The 20,325-nt window shown below is 40.8% G+C and overlaps 1 protein-coding gene across 1 annotated transcript in view; it reads right to left on the bottom strand.

The window, feature by feature from the left end:
- The window catches only part of LOC146689640 (protein O-mannosyl-transferase TMTC2-like), a 67,891-nt gene that overhangs the window by 21,758 nt on the left and 25,808 nt on the right, over nucleotides 1-20,325 (bottom strand). Inside the window, exon 2 of the mRNA XM_085436256.1 lies at nucleotides 12,820-13,435. Coding sequence (XP_085292382.1) covers nucleotides 12,820-13,435 — 616 coding nt within the window. The remainder of the gene's footprint in view (nucleotides 1-12,819; nucleotides 13,436-20,325) is intronic.

The following is a 20,325-nucleotide window of genomic DNA, read 5'->3' as shown; positions in this document are numbered from 1 at the left end:
TTATAGATATGCACTTGCTTAAATATTATTTAATTTATTATCTTTTCATTCCTACAATACAGAGAAAAAGAAAGTATGTAAAGCAGTCCCTGGGATGTTTTTGCCTGGGGTTTAAACCACACTCGTGAACAATTATACTGCAACACTGGCAGACTTCTTAAAGTTAAAATGCACAAAAAGCCAGAAACAACACTATGCAAACTGGTGAAAGACACATTAGGATCTGGAAAGCAGGGCATTCTCGTTGGTGTCAGTTTCAGTGCGAAGCAACAGGATTGTTTATATGATGAAATATTTGCTTCAGATTGAATGTGTCTTACTCAAAGTGGTGAAATATTTTTTGTTTGAAATTCACAACTGGTTTGCCAATACATTTTTGATGTTCAGAAAGTTATATTAAAGATAACAAGAGAAAATGTCAAAGTCCAAAATCAAAGAATAGAAAAAAAATCAACAAACTTCAAAAAATGTCAGTTTATTAGTATTCCACACACACCCCTCAGTTCTGATCTCATTGTAGGCAACTCCAAAGTAAATTTGAAACAGTGGAGGTTTTCTTCCCAACTCTTTCGGCCTGTTGCAGAAAGTGTGACTGGTAATCGGCTTAGGACTCATTGTTCTGATCTATGCCGTTTACATCTCATAAGAGCATTACTTCTATAACATAATCACTATTATTTTTTTTCTGTCACGCAACAACTTTGACCAAACTGTTTAGGAACCCATAAAATTTGAACTAAATAGAGTTTGTGTAACCTTTCTAATTTTGCACAGAGCTCTGTTGCTTATTGATAAAGCACATGCTTGAAAGGAAGTAGAAAGAGGATTTTTTAAATAAAATAAAAATCCTTTCACTGCAATTTGGTGTAATGTTTTTAAGACATGACAAGGTTGTCAGATCACACCCAGCAACCCCCCCCATTCCACAGAAAGATAAACTAAACAATCCAAACTGCAGTTCTTATAGCCGCTTGAGGCTCCAAATGGGAGTTAATCCACTTTAACTGCAGCTTTGGTCTCTATGGAAGCTCGCTCCTTCTAATAGGAAAAAAATATATTGAAATAAATAAATAAATAAATAAATAAATAAAAAGAAACCTTTTAAACATTTGTAGGCAAGTTGAAATTCTACATTAAAATTAATATTATAATTTATCTCAAAATTCAACTCAAAATCTTTCTGCTAAGCCTCACCTCACCCATTCAGGTCACTCAGCTGAATCTCTGATAGTCAGTGCCTTTCGGAGCAGTTTTAATGGAGTTAATCAAATAATCAAATAATATTTCCTGTTTGAGGTACAGCCCATTTAAGAAGTTTGAGCCCTTGTTTTAATGATTCATATTCTAGTATTTTTCTTAGTCTCTTAGAGCTGCTTAGCAGTTATCTGTATCCTTCCAATGCAAACCAACTTCCAATGCCAACAATGAGGCTTCAGCATGCAGTATACACAAATGGCTGACGTTACAGAGGCAATGTCCATCTATAATTTACAGTCTATGAGCTCCTTGATTGGTTAACATTTGGTCACAGATTGGTTAAATTACATTTGTTAGGTGAAATCTGAGGGAGCTGTAAGACCAGTGATGCTTTTGAGACCATTTTAATTTGGTTTTCTATCTGTCAGATGTGACGCCAGACTTCCTCAATACCACAATTTGACATGATGCGTTCTGAAATCAATTACTGCTCAAATCTGATTTAGTGGTATGTTTTTGACAAGATTAAGCAAATCTGACTTCATTTCTTATACACCGATTACTCTTCAAAGTCATATAGTCAAAGACTTACTGACACAGACAGTGTGGCGCCACACCAACTAAAAAGTGTTTGTTAGTTATATTACTGTGTGCTGAACATGGCATAACACTATGAGTGATGATCACAGAGATGCTGCTAACTTCCTATTTTCTGGGGCCATTTATTATCCAAGCACTGCTGTAATATGAACTTTATTTGAACCTACAGTATCCTGAGGGAATTGAGCTCTCTGTGTGTATACAAGTGCATGCTCACAGTTTTTATAATGTGTACTATCAATGCCCAGGACAGGAGGAGCACACATACTTTTGGTCTAGTATATTATCATCCGTAAAGCTTTAATACATCTGAAAATTACTACAAGAGCTCATACAACTCATATTGTTGAAAAGGATAGCACAGCTTTGGCTTTTATCTCCAAGTAAGTTTATTCACTATAGTAATCGTTTATACTCCGCTGTATAATCTATGCAATATGAATTGCCATTTCTTACAGCTTCACAACGCACAAAGAGCAAATCAGTCGTGTCATTAATGAACTCTGATGAAATGAGCATGCTCGAGTAAGCTCACGCGTGCTCATGTTATCCATAACACGCCCATGCTAGGATTAGAATAAGAGGCTTAGCATCTACCCTGACCTGCTGGCTCCACTTAAACTGTTGATTTCTCCAGATCTGAAAAGGAAAAGCATGGTCTCTTTGGAGAAGTTAGATGAGGCAAGAAGCCCAGTTACACTAGATCAGTTGTCAACTGTAGGATGAAAAAGGACCAGTTTAAGGACTTCAGCATTTAGAGCATTCTGAGAGGCAGGGGGCAAATGAGCGAGGAAAAATTGGATATTGATTCAGATGCCAAAAGGTGGTGCGCAAAGGATAAAATAGAGTGCCTTTTACACAAGAAAAGGTGGGATGTGCTTATTGATGGATGAGACCACACTGAATGTAAAGAAAGGCAACTGACAGAGGAACCTACTTCTGCTCAGTATTGGAAGATTAGCCAATTCCTGTAAGAGAGTCATTTGTGGTATAGCTGAATGAGTTTCATTCTGCTACTCGATGGCTTGTCTATTTCTAAACTGTTCCTTAATTGATTTCGCAATCAGCTGCACACACAGACACACACAAACACACATCTCAAACTGCAGAACGGTGGGGTGCACTGCTAGTTCTACTTTCCAGTGATGCACCACTGCGCCTTCACAAATTCAGAGAGCAAATAACTCTTAACACCACCTTTCGTTAGTGCATTTTAGAGGAAACTGTTTTCTGCATCAGGAAAGTCAGTTTAACCTCAGCAGAATATTATGTGGTAGCTGAAAACAGATCTCCACTAACCCAACTTTACCCTCTTCACACAAAACAATCAGTCCTTTAACAGATCCAACTTCTAACTGCTATAAAAGTCTTTTTATCTTGTCCACTTAGCAAAGAACTCATCCAAATATTATAGAGTAAATTGCTATTTTGAGGTCATAGGAGCATGTGTCAGGGCATCTTTGATATTTGACATTTATCCAATTTTGTTACCATTCCCAAGGTGCTTTTTAACTATGGGCAAGGTGCTCCAGGCATGAAAAGCTAAGGTATAGCACCTTTTCAGACACGTGACACAAACTATTACTTGCTTCATCGGTGTGGTTATGTCACAGAATTCTGTGGCCCACACAAAAGGCGTTTTCCACTTGCAGTGCCATGCACTGTCAACATCAACTGCACTGAAGTACGAGTAAATTGAATGCTTGTTTTGTGTTCCGACTGCATTTCATTGTTAGTTTTCCACTCCCTCGTTTCTACTCTTTTTAAGCGGGCGCACTGTCAAGAGGTTGTCATCTTGCTTTCCAGTTCACATACGTGGAACGTGTGCTTATGTGCCTATTGTGTAGTACATTTTGAGTTTAGGCTTCCAGGCATCCACAGACACGGAAACCACAGCTTAAACCGCATTCTCTCATCTGATGTTAAGCCTTGCAAAATATTTTGGATTAAACCAGGAAGCTAATCTCTACATTATTATATACTCTAAAACCGAATTGTGGGATTGTGAGCCTGCATTGCATTTAAGCTACTTTTACCTCTCTGTTGTGTAAAGTACAGCATAGCAGACAAATTTACACACTGGACACTCAAATACAGCAGTGGCCAGTATGCATGGCCGGTATACTGTTTACAGTAAACAGGGTCATTCTGCATCACACAGCATCAGAGACAGATGGTAGTAAATGGTCACCCTGTGTATTATCTTGGCCTTTAAACTGCTTTCTTGAAAGAGTGTCAGCATTGTTTAAGGCAATACAGGTACTCTTGATGCATTTGAAAGTAAACACAGAAAGTAGTCCACTGGATTATGAGTAATGCACAGGGATCCTTACGAAGCAGGGAATCGAAACGTAGCAGCAGAGTGATTGATGTGAGCATACTGAGAATTTGCCTTCAAATTCATAATCCTGAATGTCCAGGCTAAGTGTAAAGATTTAGTTTTTTTAAACCACAAGTTCTTTTGTCTTGAAATAAGACTGCATTGCAAGTCATCTATATCGCTGCTTTTCATTGTTATCTGTGGATGCAAGACTCAACGGATCCCGGACTTACCACTGGTCTGTTTTTAAAGTTTTGAAGGGGCTTTGTGATTTTAAAATTTTACCGTTATCAGTCAGAGTGAAATTCCTGGGAACTGGTTCTTACTCTTACTAGCTTTAACAAGATCTGCGTGTATCCACGGAGAATGGCTGGCATAATCCCCAGCCAGCTGTCAAATGTAGCATCACGCTCGTGTCAAACATCCGAACCTAATACTCTCCCACATATCTCCTCCACTTTGGATCCTCATTTGGAAATTCAGCATCAATTTCTGAAGCTTTCGCTCAAATACTTTTTGTTCTCTTTTGCTTTATTATCCACGTTCTCCCTTGACTTAATATTCTCTCCATCGGCCTCTTTCTGCACATAAAACATAGCTCCTAAGCCTTCATCCTTAAACTGCCACTCATTATTAACTCTGCTTTTATAAATCCCAGAAGTGTGTGGTGTGCCTGTTGACACTGTAGCGTGCAGAGTGTTTAAAACATGTTTCAAGACAAGGCACCCTACAGTTGACTTCATATTTGTGCTGTTTAAAGCCGCCTTGGACTGACGTAAGACAGCAGGGAAACAATCTTCCTGACTTTTCTTGTTTAAGGCATGTCCCATTTAAACAAACAAACTCCTCATAATGCTTTGGAACGTGGTGGGCAGCTCATGCAGAGCATTTTTTTAATCAAAATCTTATATTCTTATCCTTTGTGATTAGAAACCTTGAGTTGAAGTTGTGCCTTTGGGGTGATTCGTTCTCAATGACATGTGCATGGAAAGGCCTACAAAGTGTTGGACGCCCTGCATTTTTATAACAAACATCCAGCAGCCTGTCTTATTTGAGGCATTAACAGTGACATAGTACACTGTGATGAAAGGTACAATGAGGCACGTATTCGGTGCTTTTTCCAGCACTCCAACGTATTCTGTATTGTGCTGACTTGGCGCAGCTCATCCAAGTCATCAGACGGCAGCGTGGCTGGCACTGAGAACGGCTGACTTTGATAGAGTGACCCAATTATCTCAATGTTCTCCTCATGAAAGCTTTGCTGCTGCTGGCACAGAGACCTGTAATGAGATAGGTCACAGGGTGAAGCTTTGCACGCCGTCCAGAACAATAGCTGATCAAAGAAGAGGCGCTGTCCATGTTGGGCTGACTTTTAAAGAGCTTCCTGGGTGTGTAATGTCAGGTCATCAGTATCAGAAAGAGACAGTAAAAGTCAGGGCTGGGTGATGCTGCTGAAGAGCTGTCATGTATCTGATTTAGACTTTAATCATTAAAGCTGATTATTATTGGAGCTGTGTATAAGGAGCTAAAATGCACGTTCCAAATATGAAAATTATAATGAGCCTCTTGAAAGATATGCTTATGCGAAGACGATCAGATTTAATTGCCCCCGTGAAAATGATGTAAGCCTCTAATTACTCAAGCTTTTATCTGAATGAAAGCCAGATGCAGTCTTTCATTTACACTTAGCCACATACAGTAAATATGCATCTGCATTAAGCTAACAAAAAAAAGCAAATCCATCGGACTTGATTTTTTCATGAAACATGCAAATAGGTATTGGCTCTACTCCTGAAGCTGTTTAGTCACTGAGAAAATGTCCAGAAGAACATTTTGTCCACTGTAGTAGCAATATTTAACAACTAGCAGTAGCCGTTAGCTAGTTAAAGGTACATAAAAGAGAACCCAGCAGATACTGAAATGGTGTTGTGCCCCTCATTTTCAGATGTCAGATCAGATGGATGGCAAAACCCCTAGAAATTAGAAAATACTGTCGCTTTCATATTTTTGTTATGAAAAAAGAAAATGCATCTCTTTAAGGCAATACCCTTTTTTAATTAAAATTTATGGGAGAACTGCAATAAGACACTACACTGGATATTCATTCAATATACCTATGACATAAGAAGAGTCACAAGAGCTTGATGCATTCATTTTCTTACCTATAAACAAAATTTAAAAAGCGGTCCAAGCATGTTATTTGCCCTATGTCTGATTTTCCCCACTGAGCAAAACATTTGTTTAACCTTTAGCTTCACCACATGTTTCTTAAAATTAATGTTTGGGTGTTTTTTAGTTGGACCACTTTACAAAGTAAGCAAGATTCGGGGGCTAAGTATATAAAAATAAGCTTGCCTTGCCAGCATCCACAGGAATGCAAGCTAAATAGAGAGCATGCAGCAGATCTTGCAACAGGGGCCATCATTTCATAGCCGAATGCTTCTGCTACAGGATAATTGGCACAACATTCATCAAGCCGTCAGCTGGTTAAACTAACCTTAATCTGTGTGTCTGGGGCATTCATTGAGACAAATGAGGAGGAGAAGTCCACACCAATTCAACTTCGACTTTGTAAGCCTGCCATCAAATCCCTCCCATTGTCCATCTACCTCCACTAAAACATTTGCCGTCATCTTTGATTACACTGCAGATGTGGACGTTGATGTTGCACGTGCAAGTTCGACGTGTCAAGTATGGAGGATTAAAGTAAATAAATTCCTAACATCTAATCTATTTTTCTTGAAGGAACTACTTTTAATTTCATACCTTGGATTTAAAGATTTTCATGCAATACTTTATCTGAAAGGTACAATCACTGATATTCGTGTTTTTCATGCAAGTAAATGCTTGAAACCCCAGGCCTTCCATGCTGTTGCTATGAAACAGATAGCTGTGCTTGGGAAGACGCCTCCCGGCTCTTGTTGTTAGTTACATGGGTTGCGTATAATCTTGTACAGATTAGCCAAAACACCATGCACCAGCTGCAAATAACAGTTCTACAATACTTCTAAGTTATGTATTTAGACTCAAAGGTATATATATATATATATAATATATATATTAGGGGTGCAACGATATTCGTATCGATATTGAACCGTTCGATACAGTGCTTTCGGTTCGGTACGCATATGTATCGAACAATACAAAATTTGTAATTTATTTTATCAACTTTCCTTCTGACGATGCTGTCTGTGTTGAGCGCTCAGTGAATCTGCGTTCGACTACTCCGCCTAGGGCCTAGGCGGAGTAGTCGAACGCAGATTCACTGAGCGCTCAACACAGACAGCATCGTCAGAAGGAAGAGCGCAGGGCAAGCTAGCGAGACAGAAGTTAAGCTCTCCTTACAACATGGACCTCCCCCACCCTCATTCAGATCTGGCGTTTGGAATTATTTTGGTTTTCATGTGACGTATGACCCTGAAGGTAAGCGAGTCATGGACTAAAGTAAAACAGTATGTTGGATGTGCCATGCAATGCTCAATTACATGGGTGGGAACTAGTGTGTTAGCGCAGTTAGCTCGTTAACGTGTTAGCCGTCTAGCCCCATACACGGGGCGATCGGCGGTAGCTCGTTAACGGAGATTTGCCGTGTTGTGGCGTTAAGGTCATTTCAACGAGATTAACCTGAAACCACTAGTGGGAACACAACGAATATGACTGCACATTTACGCCGACATCATCCTAGTGCAAAGACAAGTGGAAGCAGAAAAAAAACAAGCAAGCATGCTACTAACTTTAGCCGAGTCATTTAGACAGCTGTTTAATATGCTGCTGAGAATATAGCCCAGAAGAAGTGGATAGTATAGCTTTTATTTTGGAAAGAGACATTTCTCTGTAATAAACTCTCTTTTCCAAAGATGAGTGATTCCTCAATCAGATACAGGGCTCGCAACGTCCCGGGGATAGCGATTTTTTCAGTCGGGGTACCAAAATCTATCTCTGCCCTGCCCGTCGAGCTATTGTAGGAAGGAAAAATATATGTCAATGCTTTTGCATTCTTTCGGAAATGTAGCTGGGTAATTATGTCATTGGCATCGGTGAGCCACTGTCAATATGTGACATATTGAAATCGCGTTTGAATTTGCGCTTGTTTTTTTGCTTTCACTTTGCAATCGCGCGAACTGTGTATAGAGAGCGACAGCACTGATCTGTGAGTGATGATAATTTGCGCACCAATTCCTCTGACATCGTCTTATTAATTGTTAGCTTACTATGCAAACATGACAAGTGAAATCTCCCGCAGCTTAAACATATGAGAGGTTGATCGCGCAGAGAATCGCTGAGCTTATGTGAGTGCGTGTGTAAAAGCAGCAGGATATATATTTGACTACGATGACCTGGATGACTGAGAACCTTCACAGACAGATATATATTTTAGTTCTGCTGAGCCAAATAAGACAGGTCAGGGTGAAGAAGTGACAGCCAAAGAAAAGCTTACCACAAAACGGAGAAGTTATGACAAATCAGACTATAAGGCAAAAAGAAAGTGCAGCTTTATGGTTTCATGGACAAAAGAATTTCTGTGGCTGCAATATGACGAGCTAAATAACCAGGGCTGCACATAAGTGGTCCGCAGGTGCGCATTCGCTGTCAAAATAAAAAACACGCACAAGGGTTAGGGTTAAATTTAAAAACTGTACTTTTGAGTTAAAATATATATTTATAATTTTAATAAATGACAAATTAAAAAGGCATGAACATTTTTTTGTATCGAAAAAATATCGAACCGTGACACCAAAGTATCGAACCGAACCGAACCGTGAATTTGGTGTATCGTTGCACCCCTAATATATATATATGCCAAACATTTCATCAACCCCTGGGTTTACGAAATGTTTGGCTTTCCTTGGCTTTTCCTGATACAAACAAAAAGAAACTATTTTCTTGGGCCTGTTGTCAACATGCTTGTTTTTGCAACTGACAAACCCAGAATTGCGAAACAAAGACATAATGTCTGGGATATAAGCCTCATTCTGTTTTCTCAATGCACCGCGGCTCTAACACCTCACCTTCATCTGTTTCCATCTATCACCACCTAACTCTCCCTCCATCCTACCTTGTTTCATTTGAAATCTCATCTCAATCTTATTAGAGAGTTAACAAGATGAGAAATGGAGTGCCGGTCGAAACACACCTGTCCCCTATGCTGCACTGGAGCTGCTTTTGGAGCGTTTCCTTTTTTGTTCATAGCTGCTGTGAAGCAGCTCATTCAGGTGATTTGATGTTGATGATTTTGTATTATTCAACTTCATTTGGAAGAAAGCATGAAAACGTGTATTCAGACAAAATCACAATATGCACCATTGTTCTCTGAAGCACGTCTTTGCAGTCTCTCCACCTAAGATACTATCCAATTCAATAGCAACTGATTAAGCCTCAGTGGCAACAGGAGAACCCCCCATTCCCAAAGTGCTTTAAGGGCACCGTGGGCAAGAAAAACCAAGAATAGATAAAGGAAAGGAAGTGAGAGCATAGTTTCCTTCTCCCTCGCTTGCTCTTTCTCTCACTTTATCCATCTCCCTTGTTTTCCCATGCGTCCCGAGACGTCTGGCTCATAATGGAGGAAATGATTGCCCCCACGGCTGGCCCCAGCACGTAACGAGCTCTTTGCCAAGATAACTGTGACTAGTCCAGCAGACAAGGGCATTGCCAGATTGATAAATGAGCCAGATGTGCCGGAGGCAACAGGAGTTGCTGGGGGGTTGGCACCGACCTGATGGGCTGGCACAAGAATGCTGGCCAGGGTTATTGTGTGTGGGCAAAGAGGTGCAGGTTGCTGTTAATATCTCTGCTACACAGCTTGATAAACACACAATAAAATCTGACTTTCCATAATTCTGTCTGTGAAGCTATGAGACAGGTTGCGACAGGCTGAAATAACATTAAACTTTCAAGTCAGCTCTGGAAGCTTTCTGTGAATAAGCCGAAAGTGTCTAATCAAGACTGTATACAGCATTAGATGGCTCGCAATTTGCAAATTCAAAGTTAGAAATGGGTACATGCAGCAACCTCTAGGGCTTAAAAAAAAGCCAACACACAAACACCAATTCCTGCAGTACCATTTTCCACTTGAGGCTGACTCCAAAAACAAGTCAGCGTTTATAGCGTGGCACAAAGAATGTGGTGCTAACTGACAACTAATATAGCCCTCTCTGTGGTACAGAGTGACCGAGAAGTATGGGTTTCAATTTTAGGACACTGTTTTTTTACATCTGTTATCAAGCATTAATTAGCAAGTACAATTTATGAATACTGCTTTCACCAAGGTTGATAGCATTAGCAGATAGCTTTGAAATACACACAGTGGTTTGTTTAATGTCATGGTTGCTTTGTGGAATTCTTTCTTAGTATATTTAGTTCTTTTCTGAGTTGGTGTAGAGTTAAATCCTCCCTTGGTGTTTGACTGTTTTGCTTCAGTAAGTCTCCTGTCTTTGCTTCACTCTTGTGTCTGTATTTTCCCTTTTTTGTTTTCCTGCTTTTGTTGATAGTTAGTTGCTCCATGTAATTTGCTTTTAGTTTAGCTTACTTTGTATTATCTTCTGTGATTCAGTTCAGCTGTGTCTCGTTCCGCTCAGCTGTCTCGACTTTTGCCCTTTTGTGCGTGTGGGTATTCCTGTCCTCCCTTTAGTCATTTTTCAGAGTAACTGTGATCTTGCCCCAGTGTTTTTCCTAGCCTTATGTTTAATTTTTACAGTTTTCAGTTCCTGTTTTGGACTTTGCGTTTCGTCTTTTCAGAGGACCTAAAGCTAGCCTGAATAAATGTTTCACCCTTTCTACCAGAAATTCCACCAGTCTTTGGGTCCTCATCCACATAACGTGTAACACTTCTAGCTGCAGGGCATCTTTTATATAACCTATGTTTGGTTAACATTAGCCGAAACAAGTCCAGCTTAGGCTGGTTTTCGGTTGACCCCATGCTGACCCACGTATGTCCTGCTTTGTAGCTTCTTTGGGATATTTTCACTTCTTGGATCGATTAGCTTCAGTAGATGAAATTAGCTTACGTTACCTAATTTACCTAGCTTACCTATTGATGTGAACAAATTGCTAAGCAGTCCATATAGCACCATATAGCTAGTCCAGCAACTCTTAGTCCTCCAAATTTTCAAATTACACTACAGTCCATTTACACATTAGCATTTTTAAAAAGTCTTTATCTTGTAAAAATGGCCTACATATGGCAATTTATGTACATAAATATAATATAAACTTCCCATTTGGTTCTTACTTTGTTTTTATTTCATACAAAGTGAAATATTGTAGTCTGGAACAAAAAAAAGTGATAAAATATATGTTTTCTGTAGAACGTAAAAGATCATTTTCACACTCTCTAAAGGCAATGTTGCACAAACCCCTTTAAAACCAGGTTTTTTCTTTTTCACTCATGTATCTTTGCTTGTATTACGGCTATTTTTTCTCCATCAGCATATGCAAATACTTGTTATACTAGATGACTGAGTACAATTTGAAAGGCAGGTGCTTTTTTGTATCTACTATGGTCTACTGGCTGTGAAAGCACATATAATTCCAGGTTCTCATGCCAAGAACATAGTAAAGAAGCAGACTATGACTTCTCTGGTCTCTTATCTCTCTGGGCCACTGACTGCAAACTTCTTATAACAGTCATGGTTATTTATTCTCCCAAAAACAACTCCTGAAGAAGATGGTAACGAATGTGTTTTCGTTGGAATGCTGGCAGCATAAAGAAGACACGAATGTGCTGACACTCTATACATAACAGAGAGTGCCACAAGACATTTGAGATGAACTGTACAAGGTTGCATCAGAAACCTTCAAGCAAACATAGGTATTTATAGATGTTTCCACAAGAAGAGATTACTATAAACAGATCCTCATGCAGACACATGCACATTTAGAGTGAGACTGTCCTTGTACAGTAAACCCAAGGGGACTTTTTATTACACTAGTTATGCATTTTACAAGGGCCATCATGTTGGCTGAAGAGCAGCTTCTCTAATCAAATGAGGAGTGTGGAGTCACACACTCTTTCCCATAATCAGATGAGTCACCACATCAAGGTTGTCTTCCTTAAATAACTTAACTTTGGAAGGGGGGGGGAATTGAGCCATGCCGGGTTTCCCTGCAGAGGAAGCACATGTTATCTTTGTGTGTGTACATCTGTGTATTAACTGTGTGTATAACCAAATACACCTGAGAAGGATGTGCTGTTGCTTCTCTGCACATACCTTTTGTCACCTTCAAATGAGAAATCAACTCACCCCTGAAATAGCTTTTTCCTGTCCAAGCCCCGTTTCCTCAAATGCACATGTATCCACGCATATGAGTCCGAGATCCTAATTTAGATTTCCTTGCATGAATGTGTATCCATTTACTGCAGCAAATTGAAGGTGGTGGCAGCATTGTAAGGAAGTGAAAAACTTCCAATCTTCCTGTTTAGCAGGCGAATGAGGAAAGCTTATTTTTCATGCAGCAACTACGGAGTCTGCATAAGCAAACAGCTTTCCTAATTACACCACTAATGAAAGGCAAACACACAATTCACACACAAACAAAACCTTGTTAAATACACACACAAAACCTAATCCAGGAACCATTAACAGCTGGCAGGCTGAGGCTCACCTCTAAGGGAAGGAAGAGGAAATTGGGGTGCGCAGAGATGCCAAAACAAGAGCCAGTGAAAATACACAGACATTTACCCCCGGCGGCAAGAATTCATTTACCTTTCCTAATAGGTGAAGAAGTGCCTGGCGAAACCGGAGCCTCTGGAACACGAAGAGGTCATACACAGCTGACACAGCCAGCACCGTCACCCCCTGCTCCTTCCAAAGCATGCTGGCTGCTGCAAACCACAGGCTGCCCAGCATCCAGCCCCAGCACCTGATGACAGAGCCTCCACCACATTGCCTGTTCTGGAAGGCCCCATGTGGCACCGGTCGGAGTCCACAGTGTCGCACATAGCAGAGAAGAGACAGCAAGAAAAACAAAGCGGCACCAACGTCCGCCCTTCCCACCACACCAGCGACTGCTTCAGTGTGAATCGGGTGGGAGGCAAAAAGAAGGCCTGCCAAAAGGCTCCACAATCCCCCACCCAGCAGCGGCCGGCTGAAGGCTGTGACAAGGGCTGTGACCAGGCCGTGCAGCACCACATTCATTAAGTGGTAGCCCCAAGGGTTGAGGCTGTGCAGGGAGTAGTTGAGGCGGAAGGAGAGGGTGCAGAGTGGACGGAAAGACTTGTGGCTGCCACTGTGAGTGAGCAAAGTGCCCCAGAAGTCGTCATACAGGATGTTGGTCCAGGGAGTCTCAGGGAGAAGGTCCTGGTTGGTCTTGATGGCTCGGCTGAAAGAACAAAAGGAATAGGTATGAGGCGTTTATTGATTTAATATTGATATTTTGTGCTATGAGCCAACATTTTCAACATACAAGTATGGGTGTAGTCAGTTTAAAATATTAGATTAAAGCAACTTTAAGGTCAACATTCTTTAAAATGTGTTTTCAACTGCGTGTATTAACAAAGAATTTCTTTGCAGAAGCCCTTACGTAGCATCCATCTGAATTGTGTACACGGAGATAGGAGTCATTTGGAATACCAAGTTTTCTATCTTGCTAATCATGCACTCATAAGTGAAACTTAATAGCCAAATGCAATGAGAACACCACAGAGTATTTGATTAAACACAGAGACGTGCACGCTGCTGAGCTCTCACACACGCAGCATGCGCATATGTCACATGTACCTGCAAACACACACACACAGACAGGTGGTATAACACCCCCGAGGTTCTGCGGATTCTCGTAATTAGCGTCTCATTACTGAGGGACATGAGCAGCATTCGTGTACAGTCACAGACGGCAACAAATGAAGATCACAGCAGAGACTGATGAATGGGATCGCTGCTACAACAACAACAACTCGAAGCCAGGTTAGTGAAAGAAAAAGCTTGCGTAGATATTCCGCAGATTTATAAGTGTTTGCCAGGAGAAAAGTGAGACCACAAAATAAAGACAAAGGAATCAGTAACAGAGGGGAAACTGCAGTGAAATTTACATTTTCCATACACTTTAATAAACTTGAACAAACTGACCTTTAACAAACTTTAGTCAGTCAAATGATAAAAGTCACTGAATGGCTTGTTAAATTTTTATTTACTTTTTTCTGTAATCATTAAATTTCCAAGAAATCATTTGTCACTGTGGTCTGCTCACTGCAATAAGTCAGTAATATTGTTATCATAACTACAAAGTCACCAACTTAGCCACACACACACACACACACACACACACACACACACACACGCACAGATTCCTCCATCAGTTACCACAGCAACCAATGCAGATATAGAAATCAATCTTTTAAATGACAACGCAACAGTCAGTCCTAAAAATGTGATTTGCCTAATAAACCAGGTAGTTAATTTTTGTTTATATAATTCAGTTTTATAAAACTGCATTTTCACCAGATCAGTGCAAAGATCTGAGTTATTGAGTTATTTTCCCATTGACTAAAATAGGCAATATCTGAAATTCCTGAGTAAATGGTAAATGGCCTGTATTTATATAGCGCTTTACTAGTCCCTAAGGACCCCAAAGCGCTTTACATATCCAGTCATCCACCCATTCACACACACACATTCACACACTGGTGATGGCAAGCTACATTGCAGCCACAGCCACCCTGGGGCGCACTGACAGAGGCGAGGCTGCCGGACACTGGCGCCACCGGGCCCTCTGACCACCACCAGTAGGCAACGGGTGAAGTGTCTTGCCCAAGGACACAACGACCGAGACTGTCCAAGCCGGGCTCGAACCGGCAACCTTCCGATTACAAGGCGAACTCCCAACTCTTGAGCCACGATCGAGAGAAAGCGAGAGAAGCCCTCTTTTCGTGGAAAGCAGCGGTGCATTTCCAGTTAGTTTTTTTTTTGCAGCATTTGCTTTCCCATCATGAACAGCCATGTCAGATAACAATTATTCTTGCTTCACAGCTGCATGCATACAGCAACCATTCAACATATAATTTATATCAATTTCTGTCCAGACTTGTTCTTCAAATTGTGCAATATAAAATGTCACCACTGAAGACAAAAAACAAAACAAAAAAACGTGTCCTTGTTCTTTCATGTGCTCACTACATCCTAACACCTTCAGTGTGACTTTCTTCTTTTCCTCCTCCTTGGGAGCTCCATTTTTACCATCCTTCGTCTAATATATCCACTATCCTTCCTCTGCACCTTTCCAAACCATCACAAGCTTGCCTCTCCAATTTTGCCTCCGAACTGCTCAACCTGAGCCGTTCCTCTCATACATTTCTAATCCTGTCCCTCCTGGTCACGCCCAATGAAAATCATAAATCCTTAACTCTGCCACCTCCAGCTTGTAAACCTTCCCCTTTACTCTTGCTACCATTCTTCTGTCACAAATCACACTTGTCTCCATCCACTCCACCCTGCCTGCACTCTCTTCTTCACCTTTCCTGTGCACAGTCCATTGGCTTGAATGGTTGAAGCCAGGTATTTAAACTCATCCACCTCATCAATACTTCCAGTCCTTGCATATTCACAGCTTCAGTCCCTACATTTAAAGGCCTTTATTTTTTTTACCTATTACCTCTGACAACACCTACCCATGATCCTCCTCCTCCTGTCTTCGGAGCACAGTTTCCGCTCCACTGGCATCCTACTGATCAACTGTACCAAAGGCGGTTGTTGTTAACTGATCTGGTATGGATGTGTAATTGATGGCTCGCATATATGATTTGGCATTGATTTTCTGCTCAATGTCCTTCCTGACGCAACCCAGGCCTGTGACCAGCGTGTGCCGGGGCCCACACCCCACACCCACTCAAGATGACTTTGACCTTTCATCACTTCATCCTTGGGTTCAAGTGCCAAATCTTCCATCATCACATGGAAGAGATATTGCATTTACAACAATGAAACAAAATTACCTACAGCCAGCTAAGCCATAAAAATAAGTGCAGCATTTGAAAAGCAGGACTGATGCACTGATGGACTGGTGAAAGAAGCTGGCAGAATTATTGGAACAAGTCTGCCAGAGATCAGTAATATCTTCCCCACTCGCTGTCTGAGGAGGGTGCACAGTATCCTGCGGGACCAACATCACCCTGCGCGCCACCTTTTCCATCTGCTGCCCTCAGGGAGAAGGTACAGGTCTATACAGGCCAGAACATCCAGACTGGCCAACAGCCTGTATCCACAGGCTGTGAGGCTCCTGAACTCTCTGCCCCCCTCTCACGGACAATAACCATATCCAACTTCTTAATAGCAATGAACTGGTCTGCATTGGTGCATCATATCTTTATTCTCTTCCCCCTCCTGCCCCCCCCCCCTCTTTCTTAAATAGATAACTATCATATCTGATATCATATCTCACAGTACAATAATATTGAATGGGTTGCATTGTTGTATTTTGTCATGTTTCTCAGGTCTTTGTCTGAATTTCTACGAACATTATTGCTAAGGATTGTCTTATTGCATTGGAGTCACACTGGGTTAAATATGTACACTTGGGTTTTAAGGGGTATTTATTATTTTCTTCTTTTTTTGGGTTGTATGGAAGCCCCAAACGCAATTTCATTGTTCTTGACAATGACAATAAATAAATAAATACTAATACTAAATAAATGAAAGGGGGATTGAAAACACCAGTGTCTGCACTGAAAAATCTGCCGAGTGTTTGATGGATAGTAATTTGATGCAATGTCAAGTATCACTGAGGCAGTGTGGTTTTCAAAGAAGGGTTGCATGCTGTCGAGAATGCAGCCTAATGAGTACCTACGAGGTGACTGGAGCAGACAAAGAAAATATTACTGTAGATCAAATTATAGTGGATGTAGAAAAACAGAGAAGCCCACAATACAAGAAATATGCCACTAATTGTTGGAACAGGAAATAAGAGTAAACTGTGTTTAATTTATAACACAGAGAAAACCAAAAGATAGCCAGATCTACTGATCTCAGGGCTGACTTGCCAATTAAAAGCAGCTGGGTGATGACAACAAGCAGATTCAAGCTTTTCTTATCCTCTGAGGACAATGCTGCTTTTTTTTTTTTTTTTTTTTTTTTTTTAAACAGGCTGAATATATTATTTTAATATCACTAGGAGAAGCTTGGGTTATGTGAGCTTGATTGCAAAAGCTTTGCGTTTCCAGGATTTTAACACTGACCCAGTAGTATCCCCCCGCTTTCTCTCTGTCTGGGTTTGATCATCCTTTGCAATGTTTCTGTGTTTGTGCATGGCACACTCGGGAAGGAAAGGAACAGCAAAAGGAGGCCAGTTGGGGACTTCCTTTGTCTACAGACTGAAACTCAGAGCTGAGCTTATAAAAAAAAAAAAAGAGGACAAGGGAGAAAAAGACCGAGATGTCGGCCTGTAATAGAAGACAAGATAAAAGTAAAAGAATAACTAAGACAGCAAAGAGAGGGAAAAAAGTCAACCCATTAGCCTACAGATCCAGTCTCAAAACAATAACTGCTGAAGGAATTAATTTAAATGTTTTTTTCCTTTAAGCCTTCAGTCCTGTCATCGCGTGAGCTGTAGTAAATTCCTGCATTTCCCAAGATTGTTCTGTCAGAGAAAAGCATTGTGTATTTCTCAGGCTCTCACTTACAGCATATAATATTTCTAAGGAGGCGGTGCATTACATCATGCAGTTTACAAAGCCTCTTCCTTTTTTACTGTAGTTCCACATTGAGCTGTTATTTTAGAAATGATTTACAGTCCCAGCATAGCGTGGAGCATGAGGACAGCAAGGACTGAGGATACAAGGAAAATAAATGTATCCCAAGTTTATCAAAATTCAAGTCTTTAAAGTAATCTCACATTGCAACTCATTCTATGCTTATCCCAAAACACTCCTAAAAGATGTTGGCAATTTACTGAAGCAGAATAAATATTTTGTTCGTGAAAATCTGCAACTCTGCTCACGCTTCTTCCCATCCTGTCCCTTTGGGCGCTTAGTTAGCACACCATGAAATCCATACATGGCTTGATTCAGTCTCACCCAGCTCCCTTGTGTCCCTCTCCATGTCTTGGGTCTCAAAACTCTGCGGTGATAAATAATTTAAATATTCAAATCAGCGCCAACCACTCATCTCCCTCCCTGCTCCTGCCCGGCACTGGAGGATGAAAAGAATGCATTACCCATGAGAGTTTGGCAACGGGTCTGTGCATGCGCACGCAAAGGAATAAATGGTTACATGCGACGTGTCCGTTCTTTGTGTTTGCGAGTGCATGCGCATGTGAGATTGTGTGACAAGAGAGCCTGTGCTGATGGCTTCATTGAGGCCCGTCTCTGCAGCGGTGCAGATAGAGTGGCCTCCCAGAGTGATTGCTCTTACAGAAGGGGGTCTTTTGTATTCAAACGCCGTATGTGGGGCAGGCAGGCAGGCTGCAGGGCACTCTATTCACAATCCGTAAAGTACAGGACGGGGTTTGGGCTTTTCAATTTTCTTTCCCCCCCCCCACCTTTTTTTTGGTGGGGGGAGGTAATGAGGGATTTCCACATTGTCTGAAAGGACACATTGGTGAGCAGGGATTTTTTTCCCCCTCTTTAGATCAATTTGTGATGGGGTGAGGTCTACTTTCACCTGTCCGCTGCTTTTAGTGGAAAGAAAATTGGCTGTCTTTCAGTGTTTGGGTATGTTTTTTTTCTCATTATGCAAATGGACCTCTCCAAGCGGTGATCTCACCACCAGTCATTTGGTTTTTCATGTGTTGTTGTTGCCTACAGACACACAGACTTTTTCCTACACTGAATGTGAAAAATACAAATATTTCACAAATATTTATTCTAAAGTGTCTTCAATATATTATAAGTTATGCCCTGCATAAACTTCATAAATGACAATTTTACCAAAACCCAGTTAAAAGACAAGCAAATTCCTGAACTTTAAGAAGATTGAATTTAAAAGTAAATGTATTTAAAAAAACAAATATAGCATACCAGCAGATATTACTACCATTTTTTACTATTTTGCCCCTTTGCTACAGTGCAGAAAATGCGTAACATCCTTAACGGCTTAAGGATTTATATTTACTGTCACTAACAACCAATCAAAGTCACGAGGTGCACAAACTTGGTCTACAGAGCTAGTTCACTGATTAAAGAAAGAACTCTAAGCATTTACTCAATTGCTCAAAGGTCAGATCACATCCCAGAAGAGGCTCCCATGCTCTGTCAGAACAGATGAGGAAAACAGGAGACATACACAGGAGCATCCTGACAATTTTCAAAATAAAACACCCCACTTCTGGTCTACTTTGCAGTATTACACTTTACAAAAAATACTATTGCAAGAGTGACTTTAGGATATTTTAGTTATATTTAGTATGTTTTTTTAAATGCACTCCTCAGTACTAAAAGGGAGCATTCCAGGAGTGCTAGGTACACTTGTAAATCGTTGTGATTTCAAAGTAAGTTTCAGGGTTGTAAGTAAGCACTGAGAACAATTTTGTAATCACTTTCAGTGACCCTTAGAAATTGTCTCAGCTGCAGATATGCTGCAGACACCATGGTCGAGTAGTCATTCCTGTTACGCTTTTTATTTCATGTTTGCTTAAGGTTGGCCTGAAAACTGATGGTGGTGTTTTGTAGTGTAGTGTCTCTGGCATCACAAAAATTGTGTTTGCAGACCAGGCAGATGTCTGCAAACACATGCTCTCCATCTGATGAGGAAATTTATGTCAGTAAGACCGAAAAAGAGCCCAGCACAATAAAGCCACCGGATCCCCTCCTTGTAGGGGTCGAGGCTTCAAGAGCTCCATGTGTTGTCATATTGTATGGACATCAGCTAAAATCTTGAATCCCAAGATAAACAGACTGCATCCCATCCAAAACTTGTTTCCTTAACTGCAACCTTTTAAAGTTCAGCTTACAGATTTCTCTCCCACTGCGTGCTGGGTGAATAAATCATTAGTTTACATGTTTTTTGCGACCTTTACTCAAAGGACAACATTATTAACAACATTGCAAAACGCTGCACTTGAGCCTATTTTAAATATTTGGGCTCTCGTCCAGCTTCGTACGTCTGCAGCATGTACAAGCTTGTTCCGCTGTAATAAACATGTCTAGTATAAACTGCCATCACTTAGCATAATCAGAACTGGCTGAATTACAGGCTTTTTGAGCAGAGTGCATCCTGCTGCTCCACGACAGCAGTAACGAGATGGATTAGCCAATCATCATAAAACAGGATTGTTAATGGACA

The sequence above is a fragment of the Copadichromis virginalis genome, linkage group LG17 (assembly GCF_057382275.1).
Source record: "Copadichromis virginalis isolate Kocher_CV1m ecotype Utaka linkage group LG17, C_Virginalis_male_GT1.1, whole genome shotgun sequence".
Classification (NCBI taxonomy): domain Eukaryota; kingdom Metazoa; phylum Chordata; class Actinopteri; order Cichliformes; family Cichlidae; genus Copadichromis; species Copadichromis virginalis.
Note: the sequence above shows the minus strand (reverse complement) of the source record. Positions and strands in the feature narration are given on the sequence as shown.